General features: G+C 41.0%; 2 protein-coding genes across 2 annotated transcripts; one reads left to right on the top strand and one right to left on the bottom strand.

Annotated features, from left to right (window-relative positions):
* Positions 1-3,480: 3,480 nt before the first annotated feature.
* Positions 3,481-6,803, bottom strand: LOC115690795 (anthocyanidin 3-O-glucosyltransferase 5-like). The gene is made up of 2 exons (XM_030617258.2): positions 5,398-6,803; positions 3,481-4,165 (listed from the first exon to the last, which is right to left on the bottom strand). The coding sequence occupies exons 1-2, from the start codon at positions 6,461-6,463 to the stop codon at positions 3,639-3,641; spliced, it is 1,593 nt and encodes a 530-aa protein (XP_030473118.2). The 5' UTR covers positions 6,464-6,803; the 3' UTR covers positions 3,481-3,638.
* Positions 6,804-16,747: 9,944 nt separating this feature from the next.
* LOC115690829 (protein LEAD-SENSITIVE 1-like) lies at positions 16,748-18,055 on the top strand. The gene is made up of 2 exons (XM_030617304.2): positions 16,748-16,946; positions 17,335-18,055. The coding sequence occupies exons 1-2, from the start codon at positions 16,826-16,828 to the stop codon at positions 17,730-17,732; spliced, it is 519 nt and encodes a 172-aa protein (XP_030473164.1). The 5' UTR covers positions 16,748-16,825; the 3' UTR covers positions 17,733-18,055.
* Positions 18,056-19,017: the final 962 nt, after the last annotated feature.

Genomic DNA, 19,017 nt, shown 5'->3' with positions numbered 1-19,017 from the left:
TTTGCGCTTATTCCTTTTTGTGGTAGGAATTTTGAGAGTAACACGATGTCTTTTATTGGTTAATCGATTATAAGTCTGAATATTTTCTGATACACTACACATATAATCCTGTATAGTAAAATAGTAATCGGTGTTTAAATGACAGGTTTATTAATTGCTGAACAAAACCAAGCAATTTTTCTAATCAACTTTGTTAAACTCACAATATCAATAAATTTCATGCAAAAAAAGTCATTGCAATTTTGAATTAGTTTTATACAATTCTTTCCATCGAGATATGAACCGAAGGTGAGCTTTATATCATTATTGATGCCAATAAGTGTCTTGCCATATATCAATGGCATGAAAATGCTTTTGACAAGCTTTCTTGTCATAAATTCTTTTTTTACTTCCATAATTGAATTTACAAATTTATCTTCTAGGAAAAGGAGTTCTTTTTGCAAAGATAGATACATATCTAGTACAATCCATCATCAGTGGGAATAAGATTCGTTAGCTTAGCCGTATCTATGTTAAACAATAGATAATTTGATAAGCAGACGCGAACGCAGACGCACCCTGACTTGCTGGTTGTTTACACAATTCAACTAAATCCCAAGATTGGATAGTCAGTACCTTGGACATAAACTGAAATTGATCACTAGCATTCAAGGCAAACTGAATAAGACTTTTGGGTTTATTACTGAATTTAGACTTCACGCTTTTATACCAACCAGAAGAGTCATTGTTCGTAGAGAAAGTATACTTAAAAGGATGCAGCACTGGCTAAATGATCACGTAGCATGCGTGGGTCACTTGTTTTTTTCATACTGTTTACTATTGAAGTTAACAAGACTTTTTGATAAATCTCGCTCATGATTATGCAAGACTCCAGCGCGGTACATTCTACCGCGGAAATCCGTGAAAGCTGGAAGATAAAAAGTATAACCCTCTAATGCTGATGCTAGTTTAATAAGAAATCCTCATACCTAGCGCTCTGCACACCTGGTAGCAAGTAGTCTAGCCTACAAGCAGTTTTCAAACAGGCTGTTGTCATGTTAATGTTGGCTAGTTTACACGGCATAAGAAGACCAGCTTCCTCTAAAGAGAAACGTCGTTCCTTAATGAAATGCAAAAGTGTGCTGTTGACCTCAAAGGGCACGAGTGAGTTTTTGCCGCTGTACAGTGCACCTATACTGTTGCACAGATTGAGTTTCATGGGCAGGAGATTGAAGTCAAAATTGCACGTAGCATAACATGGCAAAGGGAAATGAATTTTCTTATCAAGGATCGAATTAAAATTCACCTCCGTTGACGAAGTTATCAACTCTCTCTCCAGCAAAAATCTGACCAAGCCGGTCCCAATTGCAAAAGCTTCTCCATTGACTTTCTTTTCCCTTATCTCACCCTCTGTTGATTCAGAATCAACCACGTCTTTGTCCTTCTCTTTATAAACTACTTTATTACACGACCTTTCAATTTGGGATTGAACTCGTACAGCAGCATCCAGTTGGTCTATCAAAGTAAAGAGCTTAACAACCGATGATTCTTTTACACTGCTGAAGACTAATCCCAACACATAAACACGGATGGCCACCAGCGCATAGGTACCTTTTGAAAAAGAAATAACATACTGTTCCTCTTCTTTTAATAAATCCTTGATAAACTCTTTTGCAGTAGGAGAATCGACCGAAACCAATCGATTCAGCAAATAAGGTGAGGTCTTAAACACACTCTCCTCGTCATAATTCATTGTTAAATTTTCACATTTTCATTTGTAAAGAAAATAAATTTTCCATTTTGGTTATTTTGTTGTTAATTAACAACAGAGAAACCTCATCGTGATACATTTTAATATTTCTAGAACTTGACTCAAGATTTATCTTAAGATTGTCAATAAAATGATACCAGAACTTCTCAATGATCATATTGTTTGACTGGGATGAATTTTTTTCCTTTCATTTTACCTACTAACCATTGCTGGTAAGCAGACAAAGAATAAAATCGAATCCAATTTTTTTTTTTCCTGAAAGGAAGGATAGAATTGTGAAGGGAAAGAATATATCATACTGAAAAGTTTGACTATGAAGACCATACTAAAAAGTTTCACTGTGTAGACTCACATCTGTGAGTTTTGCTTTTCAGCAATCTAGAACTCTAAATAGGATTCTCCAAATTACTGTCTCTGATGGGGAACAAACCTATCCTGAATAGGTAACTTGCAGGTTGGACTTAGTATCCTACGGACAGGATGTGTAATCCGTAGGCTTCATGCTCATCCTCCTACACCCTTGCCAATCATAAGAGCTTTGAAGAACGAAGGAAAGAAATGGAATGGGAAGGAATTATCAGACGCACGGAAAAGATGCATGAGACTGGTTGCTCCACTCCATCATCAGACAGCAATGACAAGAACTTTTAGTGTTTGTGTGCCATATGTTGTACTATTGGTGCTTGTTGGCCATATGTTACATTATTGATGTAAGTTTGTTTTTTCTTTTCCTTTTGCCTATAAGGCATGGTTAGTAACGCTTCAGAGGCAAGAGAGCCTCCTAGAAATAAACCAGCGTCCTTGAATATAATGCAAGGCTAATACCACTCTTTCCTTCCCTTTAAATACCTGTCTAATATTAAAGACTTTAGAACGGTAAGATAGCACCTCATCTTGGTGGTATGCTCTACGCTCGCCTCTATAAGGACCTTGTGTATCAGAAATTGAGATCCGAAGCCTTATGCCTTGAACAAATATTAAAGCTGGATGATAAAAGTCGATCCAGATTGAGTAAGGATTGGGAGAGACCTTATTAGGGGACTGAATACATGCATTAGTTTTGATATTCTTCTGGGCATAGCCCCTTTTAGGCCTTTTAGAGGCCCAAAGAACTTGATAATGTGGTCCCAAACACACCTTAATTCATTGCTGCGGAGCGATGGCCGGCAGCGGCCGTATATGGTTGATAATGAGTGACTATAATGTTTTATTTTATTTTATTTTTGTATGTCCTCTCTCTCTCTCTCTCTCTCTCTCTCTCTCTCTCTCTCTCTCTCTCTCTCTCTCTTTGCAGAGAATGAGTGTCAAACCATACATCTCCCCACTCTATCCCACCCAATTCCCTTGCCCAGTGGGTGAGTGAATATAATGTTTGAGGTGCTAAGACTTTGGGATCAATCTGGGGCTTAATATAATTGGGATGTTTCTCAAGACAACATAATTTATCTTTCTAGGATTTTAGGAAAATAAAGGATGAAAAATAATTGCGAAGTACCCACCTGCGCATGGCCGAGTTGGTGGGAGCTTTCCTTCCCCGAGAGGGTTATGGGTTCGAATCATAGCTCGGTTAAAGTAATTTAAGTGGGGGCCACAGCGGTGGGTTCTTTGAATTTAGTCTCCCCGAGGTATAGGCGCCCCGATTACCTGTGTGCGCTCATCCCCGGGGAATGATGGCGGATCCTCGATTACCAATAATAATAATAATAATAATAATTGCGAAGCAATAGGCGTACAGACGGACTTTTGTCCTTTTCAATTAAGAATAAAATATCTTTATTACGACTCTCGAACATGAAATCTTATTGTCTCACGTCCAAAAAGGATATGACATCCAAAGTTATGAGCTCCATTCTTGCTGTATGTCCTCGTAGAAGAACACAAACGCAATCTACGAAGCACGATCCGCACAAAGCTCTTCCTCGCATCCTCTGGACTTCGTCTTCCAATCTTCACACACAACGGCAAGCGATGCTTGAGACGACCCGCCACGGGTCATGCTCTCGACCGAGCTATCTCTAATCTCTCGAGCCCTACGTCTCATTCTCTTCCCTTCTTCTCCCCTCATCACGGCCCTCACCACCCTCTCGATCTCCTTCCTTCCCACCACCTTCCTTCCCCCCTCGATTGACGGCCTAATGGCAACGCCGACATCTTCCACCAGCATCGTTGCGTTTGTCCTCTGCTCCGCATAGAGCGGCCAGGCTATCATCGGCACGCCTTTGGCCAAGCTCTCGACAGATGAGTTCCAACCGCAGTGCGATAGGAATGCTCCGATCGAGGGGTGGCTCAGTATGGCCACCTGGGCAGCCCAAGAGGACACCACCATGCCTACCTCTCGAGTCTTCTCCTGGAAACCTTGTGGTAGATACTTGGTCAGATCGTCTTCCTCGTCGCTCCCCACGTTGAAAAACGCAGCTGAGACAAATTGCTAATCTTTCAGTTGATTGGATAATACATAGAGTTTAAAAATACTACTGTAAGTCTCTAGTGTACACACAGATATGCACAAATATTCCAGGGTTCTTTCATTGTGAAATCAAGATGGACATGTTTCATGATGCGATTAAAAGAACAGTCAATAGATGCACAAATTGAGATTAAAGGATCATCAACTTAATGTATCAGTTAAAAGTATTATCAATATAGATTATATGCACCATACCGGTTTGATTCAACGGTCACCTAGAACAAATATCATCGTGTGTGGAATACCAGCTAGATGTCAACTTGCACTTTATTTGATGCATAAAATGGTTGGTCTCCCCCCTTATTCACCTCTCTCTAGAAAGCCCTACGAAACCCTGACTTTTGGTACACTGAATGCATTCCCTCTTTCAGCCTTTACCAGTCCCTGAAATGATTGCTCTCTCGCTTTTCATGGGAACTACTTTTCATATGAGATGTATGACAGATATGTCGGGTAATTAACAAAACCCCTTTCTGTTTTCGTTTTGTCACATCATTATTTTCTGTCGAGATTTGGCACTTTATGTAGCATTTCGGTAGAGCAAGTGATAACAAAGTCAAGGAATATTCCCAGTTGCCAAGCACGCAACTGTAAATGCAGAAAAAAAAGAGAAATTAAGATAAAAAATCTAATCTAAAATTAGGCGGATAAAATATTAGCAATCTCTTGGTTTGGATGAAGTAAATTATGTGAGCAAATTACGTCCTTCATTTAGAGCAACCTTAAGGTACACTTATATTCTAATTGGAATCATATACAAAAGATAAATGATTAAGTGATAATTAATCTACTGTGAGATTTACAGTATGTTCTTAATCATAAATAAATAATTATAAATTGTTATAGGGTTTACGTTTTCAAGAATTTGTGATTCATAATATGTTGTTATTTTCCAGTGGTCCAAAAACTGATATTCTAGCAAAATCTTATACAAAATAAGCGATAGGTCACTCATAATCATTTGCTCAAAAACCCACCTTATAATAGGAAAGAAAATTTGAGGTGGTTTTGACCCTCGGCTGTTACATTAACATTTGAAATTACCTCAAATTATTCGAATTATTGCTTAATTCGATATCGAGATGATAATTCTTATTTTGTCAGGAAATTCAGATATTGTCTCGTTGGCCAAATAAGAACATACGCGACACGCTCTCACTGAGGAGTTTCTTGGTCTTACCCGAGGCAGAGGCATCCGTGGGCTTCCGAACGATCCACAAGAACCTCTGTTGGCTCAGCTCCAGACCCCAGGCCATCTCCACCTGCTGCTCCCTCGTCAGCGTCCCGCCGCTTCCCAGCGACACCAGCACGACCGACTCTTCCGGTTGCCCGTCCAGCCACGTGAGGCACTCGGCATCCGTCGAGCGCAGCCCCTCCGTGTCACCATCGCCGTGCACGAGCGGCCCGATCGCGTGGACCGGTGGAACCGGCACCTGCCTATAGAAGGAGTCCTCGCTCAGCGCCCGGAGCGCACCTGGCTCGAGGCCCTCCCAGGTGTTCAGGAAGATCCCGGCTGCCGTCGGCAACCGGCTGACGTGGTACAGGTACCACCGGTACTCCTCGTTTTTTCGGTCCTTCACCTGGTCCAGCAGGTCGTCCGGTCGGATCGACGGGCAACCAGGGACCCGGACCAGCCCTGGCAGGTCCACCAGTTCGCCCGTCACCTCGCGGTCGAGCGTCGGCAGGTACAACGAGAACGCGAGCATCGTGGCCGACGACGTGAAGAACGAGTAGGTCGGGATGCTGAGCTTGCCAGCGACGTCGAAGGCTTGAGTGCAGAATAAGTCTACAACTAGCACCTTCGGGCTCAGCTCGATGAGCGTGGCTTCGAGGCTCTTGAGGCTTGCTTCGACGACGAAGCATATGCGGGTGAGGACACGGCAGTCTTCCGGGACGATGGAGGCGGTGTCGACGGCCGGGAGGCCGAGCACGTGCAGGTCATGCGGGAGGCCTGGCGCATTTAGTAGCTGGTCTTGAGCTGGGGTCGGGTCGACGGTGGTGACCACGAGGAAGGTGACGCGGAAGCCGTGGCCGACGACAAGGCGCTTCGCGAACTCGAGGAGGGGGATGACGTGGCCGAGCCCCGAGTTCGCCAGGACCGCCACGTGGGGCTTGTCGTCATGGTCGTCGGCGACGTGCGACGCAGTTTCCGGCATGGTGTGGGCTTGGGGGTGAACGGGGCAAGGGAAGCGGGAGATGGAAAGCAGTTGTTGTGGTGTTGGCTTTTTCGAAGCGTGCATGTGCATGCGTGTCTTCTTATAGACTGATGATTGATATTGCACTCCTGTCCCTCTACGTCAGCCTCCCACCACCACTCCTTTCATTGATCGCCACAAGTTCAAAGGGGGCGGCCCACTCTTCACCTTTACTCTCTCTAGCCTCCACCCTCCGTCACTTTCTGTTCCCCACTGTCTCTCTGCACCTTCTCCTCTGCTGCAATCTCTCTCTCTCTCTCTCTCTCTCTCTCTCTCTCTCTCTCTCTCTCTCCCAACCGAGAATCCAAGAAGACGATGAGCCCCCCATGGATAGAATCCAAGCCGAGAAAGAAGGTGAAGGAGAGCACTGGAGAGAGCTGCTTCGGCTTAGATAAATCTGGAAAATGGCCCCATCAGCTAAAGGAAAAGCTTTAGCTAAAGGAAAGGGAGTGATGGTGGCCGGAAACGAAGAAGAAAATGCAGGTGCGAAAGAACTCGAAAACTGGAGCAAGAGTGAAAATGGAGAGGACTTTGTACTGTTATATCTTCTTTCTCTCTCTCTCTTCCTCTCACTGTCACCATCATGCACAGTGTTCGTTTCTCTAAGCTGTTCACGAACAGTTTACAAATCTAATTGAAACTATGTAGGTTTATTTGCTTAAAACTAACTTCATTTGCTCATCTGAATTGTGCAGGTTTACAAATCTACGTCTCCTGTTCATGGCATCACACTGGCATAAAGCAATTATCGACGGTGGGCGTGTCTGAAAAATGTCATGGCTTTACATACCAAGAAAAGGAATACGTTTTCCCCAAGAATGAACCCAATGCCTCTTCTGGATTGGTCCGGAAGCATCCGAAACACTCAACCTGAGGTCCCTAGACTCATTAAAATGACCACCGGACCTTCCCCAACAAGAGTTGATTGAGATTGACGCGTCTGTTGGACCCAACGAGTGCTCGTTACTCCAAATTTGATTATGGACTCTTATCTTCTGTGTTTTTAGTCCCATACATTAGTTGATAGTTCTCAGTAGCAAAACTTCTTTTCACGCTAGATCTTGCCCGCTCCAACAGATACATCCGCTTCAATTAACCGGCTTAGGAGTTTGAGAGACTCGATTAATTAGAAAGAGTCTTGGGAATCCAAGAACTTGATTGAGAAAAAGTTTGAGGTTTTGATTAGGAGAAAAAATGCTAGTTCACTGACCAAACTAGAATTTTACTTTTTCAGAAATACAAGACACATGCAGTTGTTATTGACTTCAGGCTGGTAGCATGGCCAGTACATTCGATAAGTAAGTTCTTTACTTGTACAAAAGTAAAAACTCATTGTAATTTACCATAGTTTCTCTATCCATAATACGCGTGCTTCAACTCATCAAGCATCTAAGTGTTAATAATGAGTGTTCATTCAACGTATTGGATCGTATCCACGATTAGAAGAAAGAGCAATTTTTATGATTTCATTTGCAGTTTTTTCTGAACAGACATTGGGCCCATCCAGCCTCGATTGATGACTTTGGGCCTGAGGATTTTCGGCAAAGCCCAACCTAAATTCGTCAAAATCAATCTTGTAAAATCAATCATCAAGGCTGGACAATAGTACGCATGCATCATGAAAATTGCAAGAGCCATATTCTTTTCATTTCCAAAGATTTGAAACCGGGACGGGCTAGAATGACAGTGAAGTAACCTTGAATCCTCAAGGTATGGAAAATTTGATGCACCGAAGAAACATGAATGAACTACGATGTTCCAGAATATTAAAGGTATATACGTGCGTACAACATGTTAGAATTATGTACAGAGATGATCTACGGCGCCGGTATGTCAAATATACACAAGTTAGTATTTAACATGTAATGTAGGAATGCTAAGTACGTTGGCAAATTGAATTGCAATTGATCTTTAGTTGCCAGGATATATTTCTTTTTTATAATACGGTGGCGCTACCATAAGTAGGCTAGATATTGTTCCACCATTTCCAAATGAAGGAAAAAATCACGAGCTCACTAACTATCTAGGATGTCTATTAAGTTCGTTGTCGGTGTAAGATTTTTCTATGCATTCATCATTGGACAAAACGTACGTAAAAAATTCATTATGCCGGACAATGGACCTGATGATTACTCTTATATTTATATATAGTACCTGATTATATCCATGTATTATGCGTTTCGCTCACGGACCAAAATTCGAGACGTCCGTAACATTTCAGAAAGAAATTGATGGCTTGAAAAGAAAACGCACGCTTAAACGTAGATGGTTGTCCTTTCATGAGCATTTGTAGTATTCCATAAATGTGGATGATACTATATAAGATGGACCGACTGATAAATGTCGTACACGTGTCCCGGAGGATCAGGAGAGTATTATTATTTGAACTCTTATTGCATATTGGTCAAGGTAACGACGACATATATTGTCCAAACTCCGCCTGTTATCTGTCAACCGTGGAAAATTTCAACAAGAAACAAGTTGGTTTTCTGGGAACTAGTGCATGAACCATATACCATTTTGAACAAAAATATAATGACACAAATGGTTCATGAACTTTGACTTAATATGCAATGTGGTCCTTGAACTTTTAATTTATTCAACGTGATCCTTGAACTTTAGCTTAACATGCAATGTGATTCTTGAAATTTTAATTTGTTTAATATGGTCCATGGACTTTTGATACATGTTCAACTCAATATGAGAATGTTCAATGTTTTCCTTCCATTAATTCAAGTTCATGGACAAATTTAAACATTTCATAAAGTTCAGGAACTAAATTGAATATGTACAAAAAATCGAGAGATTATATTGAACAAATTGAAAATTCAGGGACCACATTGCACATTTGTATACAGTTCAGGAATCATATTAAACAAATTAAAAGTTTAAGATCATATTGTACAATGGGCCAAAGTTCATGGATTATTTGCATCATTTTCCTTTGGACAAAGACCCGAAGGTGCTCGTCGTCATATCTAGCTTGCAATTTTCTGAGTTCATTTGGGCCTTCACTCGATTGTAACTCGGGTCAAAATTATCGGGAGGAAGATTGGGTCCAAACGTGAACCGGTGTGGTTGAGGCTCTTTGGAGTCACCATCTATCACAAGTTTCATTGTGCGGCCCAAGGTCTCTCAACTTGAATATACCTTAGATTAAATATGAAGAAGAAACCTATTGAAAGAAATCGAGTGCACGATGACGTAACGACAGTGTTTTCGATTAATGTTCAAATTTCTTAATTTGACCAAAAAGTCAGCCTTTAACCTGTGCATGCGTAATCTAATGAGATACAACCTAAATACTGTTGGGGTGTAATGCTCCCAATGTCTACATGCGGAAGGGATGCTATGAGTGCGGGACTATATAAAAATTGACTATTTTTTCACCAACGATCGATTCGCGCCACTGATGATGAATTCGATCCTTGAAACGATGTTCTATGAAAATATATGTTTCACTAGCCGGCGAAATTCAGGTGTCAAAAAGCCAGTATGCCAAAAAACAACAAATTAGTATTTAATATGTAAAGCCCATATACTAAATAAGTTGGCAAACTATACTGCAATTGATCTTTAGTTGGCAAGATATATTTCTTCAGATGATATAGGGGCACGATTGTAAGTCGGACAAGATATCGTTCGACAGTTCTCAATTGGAGGATTAAGATTCACACACACAAACTAGGATTAGATAGTCTTTTCGAAAAGCAAATTACATTACACGAACTAAATGATGCTCCATCAAATTCGAGACGTACATAACATTTCAAAAAGAAATTGACAGCTTAATTCAACAAGGAAACGCGTCCGACACAAAGAGGGTGGGTCCCTTCGAGGTATATATATAGATGGCTTGTCCTTGCATGAGCATTTGAAATTATTCCATAAAAGGGGGACGATACTATATGAAATGGACCGACTGATATATTTCATACCGGTGGACCAGGAGGGCATCATGATTTGAACTCTGCTTGTCAATTTTGTCAAATGTGGGAAGAGTTCCACGAGAGACGAAGTTGGTCTTCTTGGTGCCAATTGCCAACATGTATTAACAAAAATTTCCACGCCTTCTTTCTCCTTGAACGTTTCTTTTTTTCCTTACGCTTCTTTCTGTTTCAACTAAATAGAGTTGAACTGTTGCACACAACTTGCATTTGAATCATATGATATTCGGAGAAAGTCATGGTACAGCCTTTAGCCGCAAGTTGCGAATGTCTTGTTACATGTGTGGATACGACTAGGGGAGAGCGGTTCTAGATTCCAGATAGGTTTCACCTAGAACCTGGAACCTATCCATGGGAACAGGTTTCTCATTTTTTGAAACCCGGAACCTACCTTGTCACAGGTTCCAGGATCAGTTTCAGGGCCTATACAGGTTCCACATGTATTATTAATTGAATAATTACAGTAAATCATCACCTTTAATAACCACCACTTGCTACTATGATCCACTGATCACAACTTATATTTAGACACATAAAGAATGTGAAACATTAATAAGTCATAAAATGAAATCTCAAACTAATAGTTCCAGATTATATATTCATCATCTAATACTATGGAACACTGCAAGATAATGAGACGATATAGATCAAGAAAAAAACACAAAAAACTTGTTTAAGATTTCAGGTTCTAGGTTCCACCTACCAAGAACCCAGAACCTACCCGTCGAAAAAGCTTCTCCGATTTTTGGAATCTGAAACCAACATACAATCCATGGAACTTACAGGTTCCCACTGGTCAGATTCTCAAGTTTTAGGGTTCCTGGAACTAGGAATCATGCTCATGCCTAGATGCGACCTTCCATTTGGCTAAGATTACTATGAAATAGTGGAAAAGCACAAAAGGTTTTGTAGATTGGTGGAAATTGATGGGATTAGCTAGCGAAAACAAATATGGGAAGACATTTACCAAATATTCAAAGTTAGGCTGACCATTTTTTTTTTCCCTTTTTCATCATTCAATGGGCACGGTTAGAATCGTTAGACTCGACAAGATTCAACCCATTTATGTGGCTTATCAGGTCTATTATTTAACATTTGACATGAGCCCAATTTAATTAAATATATTATGGGCCATATATTTGTGATATCCAATTAGGCATATCTTAAACTTTGATGGACGGTTGAGATTTGATAGTGCCAGGATTGGTCCCATCATCCCTCTATATAAGGTCTCTCTTTGGTGGTGAAGATTCATATCCATAGGAAGACATCTTCTCTCTCATTGGATCAATAATGGTTTTCTTTGATTCGGGTACGCTATATATATATATCAATTTAATCTCATGTTCATGTGATTGAAAAATCCTATTGATCTAACAAGAATTAGCCAGTTTCGTGTAGGGAGACTAGCACAATAATCTTACCACCATGACCCTCCCACTTAAATCTAAATCACTTAAGATGCACAAATCAAACTACGAACATTGAATTCCTTAGTCGAAAATATGGAAATGCCTTCACTAATAAATCAATTTCAATGTGTGTCAAAGAGAGCACTAACTAATTTAGTGTACGTTGACTACATTGAGAGGTCCGAGTGATCTTTATAAGATAAAAAAAAGATAAATATCCATTATTTTCTAAGTAATATAAATTAGACAAGGGTATTCACACGTTTCTTTGACTAGAGAATTTTGATTAGAAAAAAAAATTCACGTATTAAAGATGGGAAAGTTTATCACGGGCGTCAAACGTCGAACCACTTGGGTTCCCTCAATAGAGTCCGGGTTCCCACCACCTTGAACAACGTCGCTGACAAAGACACCAAAGCTGGTCGTTCTAATCATCATTTCCCATCAATTATATCACATCGTACGTAAGTTACGAGCCCCGTAAGTTTTGACCCGACGGGAATAAAGACGAGAAGGAGCTGTAGGATTTTAAAAAGGGTTCTATACAATTTCACTTGAGACAAAAGCAAAAAAAAATTATTAAAAATTATCCAAGTTAGCATCGATCGTGTCACGCAGGACGGCCGGCATTTACATCGGCGATTTCTGGCCAGAATTGATGGACTCAATTGGCAAAATACGAAAATAATTTAAGACTCAATTAGCAAAAATTAAATATATTTAGGAATTTTTAAACTATTTCCCCCTAAATAGGTAGGTAAACTGTATTGCGATTGATCTTTAGTCAGAAAGACATAATTCTTTCTGATAATATAAGGGCGCGACCGTAAGTTAGACAAGACATCATTCGATCATTCCCAAACGGAGAATTAAATGCGCACACACTAACTAGGATTCGAAAGTCCTTTGAAAAAAGAAGAAGAATTGCACGAATTAAAGTACGCTCCACCTTCGACCGAAAAAATAAAGTACGCTCCATCAAATTTGAGACGTACGTAACGTTTCAAAAAGACATTGACGGCTTAGATGGTTTGTCCTTGCATGAGCATTTGTAACTATCACCATGGGATGAGACTATATGAAATGGACCGACCGATGATTTTCGTCCAGCGGATCGGGAGAGAATTATGATTTGAACTCTGCTTGTCAATTTGTCAAACGTGGGAAGATTTCAACGAGAAACGAGGTTGGTTTTCTTGGCAAGTTGCAAATGTCTTGCACTAGGAACTCACATGTGTGGACACGACCTTTCTATTTGGCTAAGGTTACTGTGTCTCGTAGTGAAAAAGCATAAATGGTTTTCTAGATTGTAGAAAATTGATGGGACTAGCTAGGGGAAAAGCAACGTTACATCATGGCCCCTACTTAAATCCGAGTCTCCCTGAGCGCATGAATCAGACTACAATCATCGATTCCTTAATCGAAAGTATGAAAACGCACTTGCTACTAAATTAATTCTAGGGTGGGTCATTTAATTTAATACACGTCGAATATATTGATAAACCCAATTGATCTTTACAAGATTAAAGATGAAAATACATCAATTTCTGAATAATATAAATTGGACAAGGGTATTCACATGTTTCTTTGACGCAGTAATAAACTTTCCTTTCTATTTGATCCGTCCCATCGGTAAAGTTACATCCAACATAAGTTACAACTTACAAGCCCATGCTTTTGACATGACGGGAGTATATTTATGTTTTTGGATCGATCTAACTTCTTAATAAAGACGAAAAGGAGCTACACGATTTCGAAGTTCCTACTCATGTTCTTTGTCATCTAGGCCTCTAGTACTCAGTGAGAACGAATCATCGAGATCAATTTGTCCCTTATCTTTTTACCTTTAAAGAGTATTTCCAAAATCAAGGATACAATTTCACTTGCGATAAAAGTAGCATCAATCTCATAATTGCCGAGTCGAGTTACTACACAAAACAATAACCCGCATTTCAAGATCAATTGCACTGCCAGAACATGAAGTATGAAAGGTATCATGTACGTCAACAAACTTGAATGAGACTTGTTGACACATATTTTAATTGGCCCAAAAATTAATTACACAAAATTTAGAAATTAATTTTCTTTAATTCCTAAAACAAAAAAATATTTCTATTTAAATGCATTGCATATAGAAATTAGGTACATTTGCACTAATAGAGTCTATTATAGAGTTCAAAAAAAAAAAAATCGAGTCGGGCCGGGTCGGAGCTGGGCCGACCCGGCCCATTTCTTTTTCCCTTTCCCCCCGGGCCCGGACCCTTTTCCTTTTCTTTTTTCCCCTCCGCGGGCCTTGGCCCGTTTCTTTTTTTCTTCCTTTTTTCCCCCCGCAGCTGGGCCTAGCCCGGCCCAGCCCTTCTCCTTCCTTCTCCCCCATCACTCTCGCTGCCTTGTTCACCTCTGCTCACTGACGGCAGCATGACGCACGGCGGCGCCGCTCCTTGGCGTCCCTATCCGACCAGAGCAGGGCCGAAGAGGCACGCTGACGGGACTGGCATTAATGGCCAGTCCTGTCCTCCCCGTTTTCCCGGCCTCCCTTATCCCCTCTGCCCTCTCTTCTCCCTGTTCCTCTCTGCGCCTCATTGAACTGACCCCCCTGCTCTGCACCGGCCTAAATGGCCGCGAAAGTCGCGCGCCAGAGTAGGCCGGTGCAGGCCGTCGTCATTGCAGACGTAACGGAGCAGGGGGGCACCGTCGTCGCCGGCTATAAATAGCCACAGAGAGAGAGAGGCCGGTCGGCCATTTTTGAGAGAGAAACCGAGAGAGAAAAACAGAGAGAGAAAGAGAGAAAATAGAGAGATAAAGAGAGGAGAGTTGGTTTTTATAGGTTCCCAGCCGCGTCGCCATCGCCCCCCGATCAACCGGAAACCCCCCAGACGCGCCGTCAACGGTGAGCTCTCCCCCCGGCCCGAACCGCTCTGTTTTCCCCTGTTTTTGCTCCCAGTTTGGCCGGGACCTGCGCCGGCCGTTTCGTGCGAGTCCCGGCCCATACCGCCGTCCCCCGCCGTCCGTGCGTCGTCGCCAAAGGTAAGAACGGGTGTCCCGAGGACGGCGATGCCTCGAAACAGGTCGGGATTCCCTTTTTTTGCGCTGCTCACTGTCTGTTTGATAAAATGCCTCAAAGAGGCCGTTTTTTAATTACCTCACCGGCCGGCGAGCGACGGTCGGACGGCAACCCAGGTGGCCGACGAGGCTTGGCAGTGCTCCCAGAAGTTGATTTGAGGGGCGGCATCGGTTTGGGTAGGCCGGCGAGCGGCCGATTTCTGGTTTCTCCGGCGTCCGCGACCGTCGGATCGGCCTGACCCGGGTCAACGCCCCGGGTCGGGTCCATTGACCCAGGTCGGATCCGACCGACCTGGTCCCTTTTTATTTTATTTTATTTTTTTATTTTAAAATTTAAAAAAAATTAAAAAAAAAGATTTTCTTTTCTTTTTTTTCTTTTTCCTTCCTGTTTTTTTTTTATTTTAAAAAAAATTCGCATTTATTTTTTTATTAATTTTTTTTAAAAAATTTATGTGATATATTTGTTGATTTAATTTGTTGTGATATTATTATGTAAGTTTTTGTCTTGTTTAAATTAGACAAGCCTAAGGTTGCGCGGTAGTATTTTGCATGTTATTACCGTTGTATTATTATGCATGTTTTTAATACAATTACATAAGTTGTGTTTTGAATGTCATCTGACTTAATTAAGGTTAGAATCTTAGGCTGCATGAATTGTTGTGTTCCTGACTGCTAATCGTTTATGATTATGCACTCGCTTGATCACCTCACATGTTAGGATAAAGGTCCTAAAATCAATACAAATTGCTTGACAAATGTTTTCAAAATATGAACAGGGTAAAAAGGTACCGAAAGGGCATTAGTTAACTAACTAGTGTAACCAAGTCCCCGAACTCGGTTAATCTCTGGTTCGTAGGAATAGGGTGATTCTCCCATCACTTTATTTGGGTTTCTAATCGACCCACCCCAAATCGATTAGTGGCGACTCCTTGATATAAACCACTCGCATGTTAAATATTTAAACCCGAAGTCGCGATATGGTATGGACTTGGGAGAGCCCGAGTTAAGTCCTGAACCTAGACTTAACACATACCAGGCAAAACCCCCTCTTTTGCACATGTTCGATAAAAGAAGCGGGAGGTCGGTCGCGACAAGACTACATTAGCGTAGATTTGAGTATGATATGAATGCACAATTCACGTCTAATGTGAGTTGTATTCGAAAGAAAATCTTATAACAATAATACCTTAATCGATTTGGTATAGATGGGTTGAATGTTTTTTTTCTGACACTTTCCCATTTTATCAAGATAGCTAACACGATTTGTCCAATGGACCCGATTTCATGGTGCAATTATACATTCTTCGTTTTGTGATGGGAATTACAACATCCACACGAGGGCATCGTAAAAAAAGTTAACTTAAGTACATAAAACTATCCGACCAAAAAAAAAAGTACATAAAACTATATTTTTTAACGTGATCATCAAGCTTGCTTAAAATCATGCCAAGATGGAGTTCTATTACACGATGCGCATGTAGAATCATTGTGAAAATGGTCAAATATATATAACAATATATAATTTTAGAAATAATATGAGATTAAAAGATGAAGATGGAATGTTATAGATGATTAAACAGAAATTAAATTAATGGAGTAGTTGAGAGGATGAGAGAGTATAATTGAATGGCTAATCCCGCTTTTTTCCTTCTAAAAACTGGACTTGATGTTGTCTGGTTATAGAAAGTCGTGTGGTTATAGATGGTTCTGTAACCTGTCAACGTTAAGCACAGTAACATGCAGATTAGACATGTGTAATCCTTGGAGTAGAACCTTCTATAACCATTCGACGTTAAGCACTGTTTGCACATACCCTTCAAGAATATCTCCCATCATTTCTATTCTCTCTTTCTATATATATAACCCTTCGAGGAGATCTTCCATCATTTCTCCTCTCTCTCTCTCTCGTCAAAGCTTATCCAAGACCAGCTCGAGCGCACGAGTCCAAGAGAGTGAAGAAGGGCCCCAAGAGAGAGGAAACGGTGGCTCAGATGATCGACAAGGTGTTCACGATATCGATGCTACTGACATGGAATGTGGTGAGACAGGAAGATCTCAAACCTGGGGATCACATCTATACTTATCGGCTATATGGCTTGTACACCCATCATGGTTAGTGACTCACCATCGTCTTCTTCCTTTTCCATTATCCTTATTATCTTTTCTTAACGTGGTTATGTGAAGTGGCTCGACTAAATTATCCTTTCTTATCTTTCGTTTTTGGCCAAAGAACAGTAGTTGTGCGTGCTTGATAGATCATTTCAGCATTATCTTGCTGTTGTCTTCTTCTTTTCGTTTCAAGGGCTGTTCATATTGTGAGGTTTTGTTCATTTGGATTGCACGTGGATTTCCATAAGAGGCAAGTCACAAAACCATGAACAGTTCATGGTTTGGATATCCATATCTATTCGCTTCTCATTCCCTATTTACAATTTGATTGGGTATTATTTGGAAAACTGATTCTTTTTCTATATTGCATACTCATTATTGATTATAACAGGAATCTATGTTGGAGAGGGCTATGTGATTCACTTCACAAGAATGGGAGTCGACAAGACGAGTCTCGATTGCTTCCGGCGAGAAGGCGAGAAACTCCATCCCCTCCACTCATATGCATATGGGCGGCCACCACTAGAGTATTGGCTGACGAGATGGGGGACTTGCACAACCTTGCCCGTTACCAAATCCCCCCAAGAAGTCGTGAACAAGGCTCGCGAGCTTCACAAGGGCGACGGTTTTGGCGAGTACGATCTCATAAATAACAACTGCGAGCATTTCGCCTCGTTTTGCCAGACCGGCGTTCGGGCAAGCGCACAGACAGCACTGGTCGGTGCTTGCAAGGGAAAAATCAAGAAAGCCAAAGAATGGTTGGCAATTTATATTGCAATTGATCTTTAGTCGGCAAGATATATTTCTTTATGATAATGTAAAGGGCACGACCATAAGTCAGACAATATATCGCTCAACCATTCCCAAATGGAGAATTAAAATGTGCACACACTAATTAGGATTAGATAGTCATTTGAAAAAAAAATTACATGAATTAAAGTACGCTCAATCAAATTCGAACCAACAATGAAACGCCAGGAGAGAATTATGATTGGAACTATGCTCGTCATTTTGTCAAATGTGGGAAGATCGAGTTCAACGAGAAACAAAGTTGGTTTTCTTGTTGCACAACTTGCACTTGAATTTCATGTAAGTATTCTTACAAAGTTATGGTATAGGCTTCAACCACAAGTTTCAAATGTGCCGTGCTAGGTACTTAGATGCGTGGATCCCACCTTCTATTGGGCTAAGGGTAATGTGTCGTGGTGAAAAAGGATAAGATGGTTTTGTAGATTCGTGAAAAATTGATGGAACTAACCCAGGGGAACTAATAGGGAGAGACATTACCGAATATTCAAACAAGGCTAATTCTTTTTCCTCTTTTTATAATTCAAGAGCACTGTTATAATTAGCCGGTCTCGTGTGTAGCGGAACTAGCACGGCAACCCATCATGGCAACCCTCCCACTTAAATATAAGTTACTTAAGGCACATGAGTCGAACCACAACCATTGATTCCTGAATTGAAAATATGAAAACACCCTCACTGTTAAATTAATTTTCGGATGGGCCGAATAAATGGCGCTAATTAAGTCAGTACACGTGGTACACATTGAGAGGTCCGAGTAATCTTCACAAGATAAAAGATGAATATCCATCAATTTCTACATAATATATATTGGACGAGGATATTTACACGTTTCTTTGACTAGAGAGCGTTTGTTAAGAAGAAAATTTCCATGTGTGAAAGATGGGAAAGTTCATTACGGCGTCAGTCGTCGAACCAACACGGGTTTCCTTAATAGAGTCAAAAGTTCCACCACCTATGCTCAACGTCGCTGACAAAGACACTAAGGAGACGGTTCGTTCCATTCATGATGTTCCCATCAATCAAGAGACGGCAACGTAATTTATATGAGCCCGTACTTTTGACACGACGGCAAAGTTCTTGTGCGTTGACTCAAATGTTCGTGCGCATCAAACGGACTTCTCAATAAAGACGAAAAGGAGCTATACAATTTCAATGATTTTAGGCCTCTAGTACCCGGTGAGAACAACCACTCGAGATGAGTTTTCAAATCTATTAAATGAGTGGGAGATACATCGATCGATCGATTTGTCTCTTATCTTTTTTA

Source organism: Syzygium oleosum, unplaced genomic scaffold (assembly GCF_021117445.2).
Source record: "Syzygium oleosum isolate NSW1041296 unplaced genomic scaffold, Sole_v2.1 Sole_v2.06, whole genome shotgun sequence".
NCBI classification, from domain to species: Eukaryota; Viridiplantae; Streptophyta; class Magnoliopsida; order Myrtales; family Myrtaceae; genus Syzygium; species Syzygium oleosum.
Note: the sequence above shows the minus strand (reverse complement) of the source record. Positions and strands in the feature narration are given on the sequence as shown.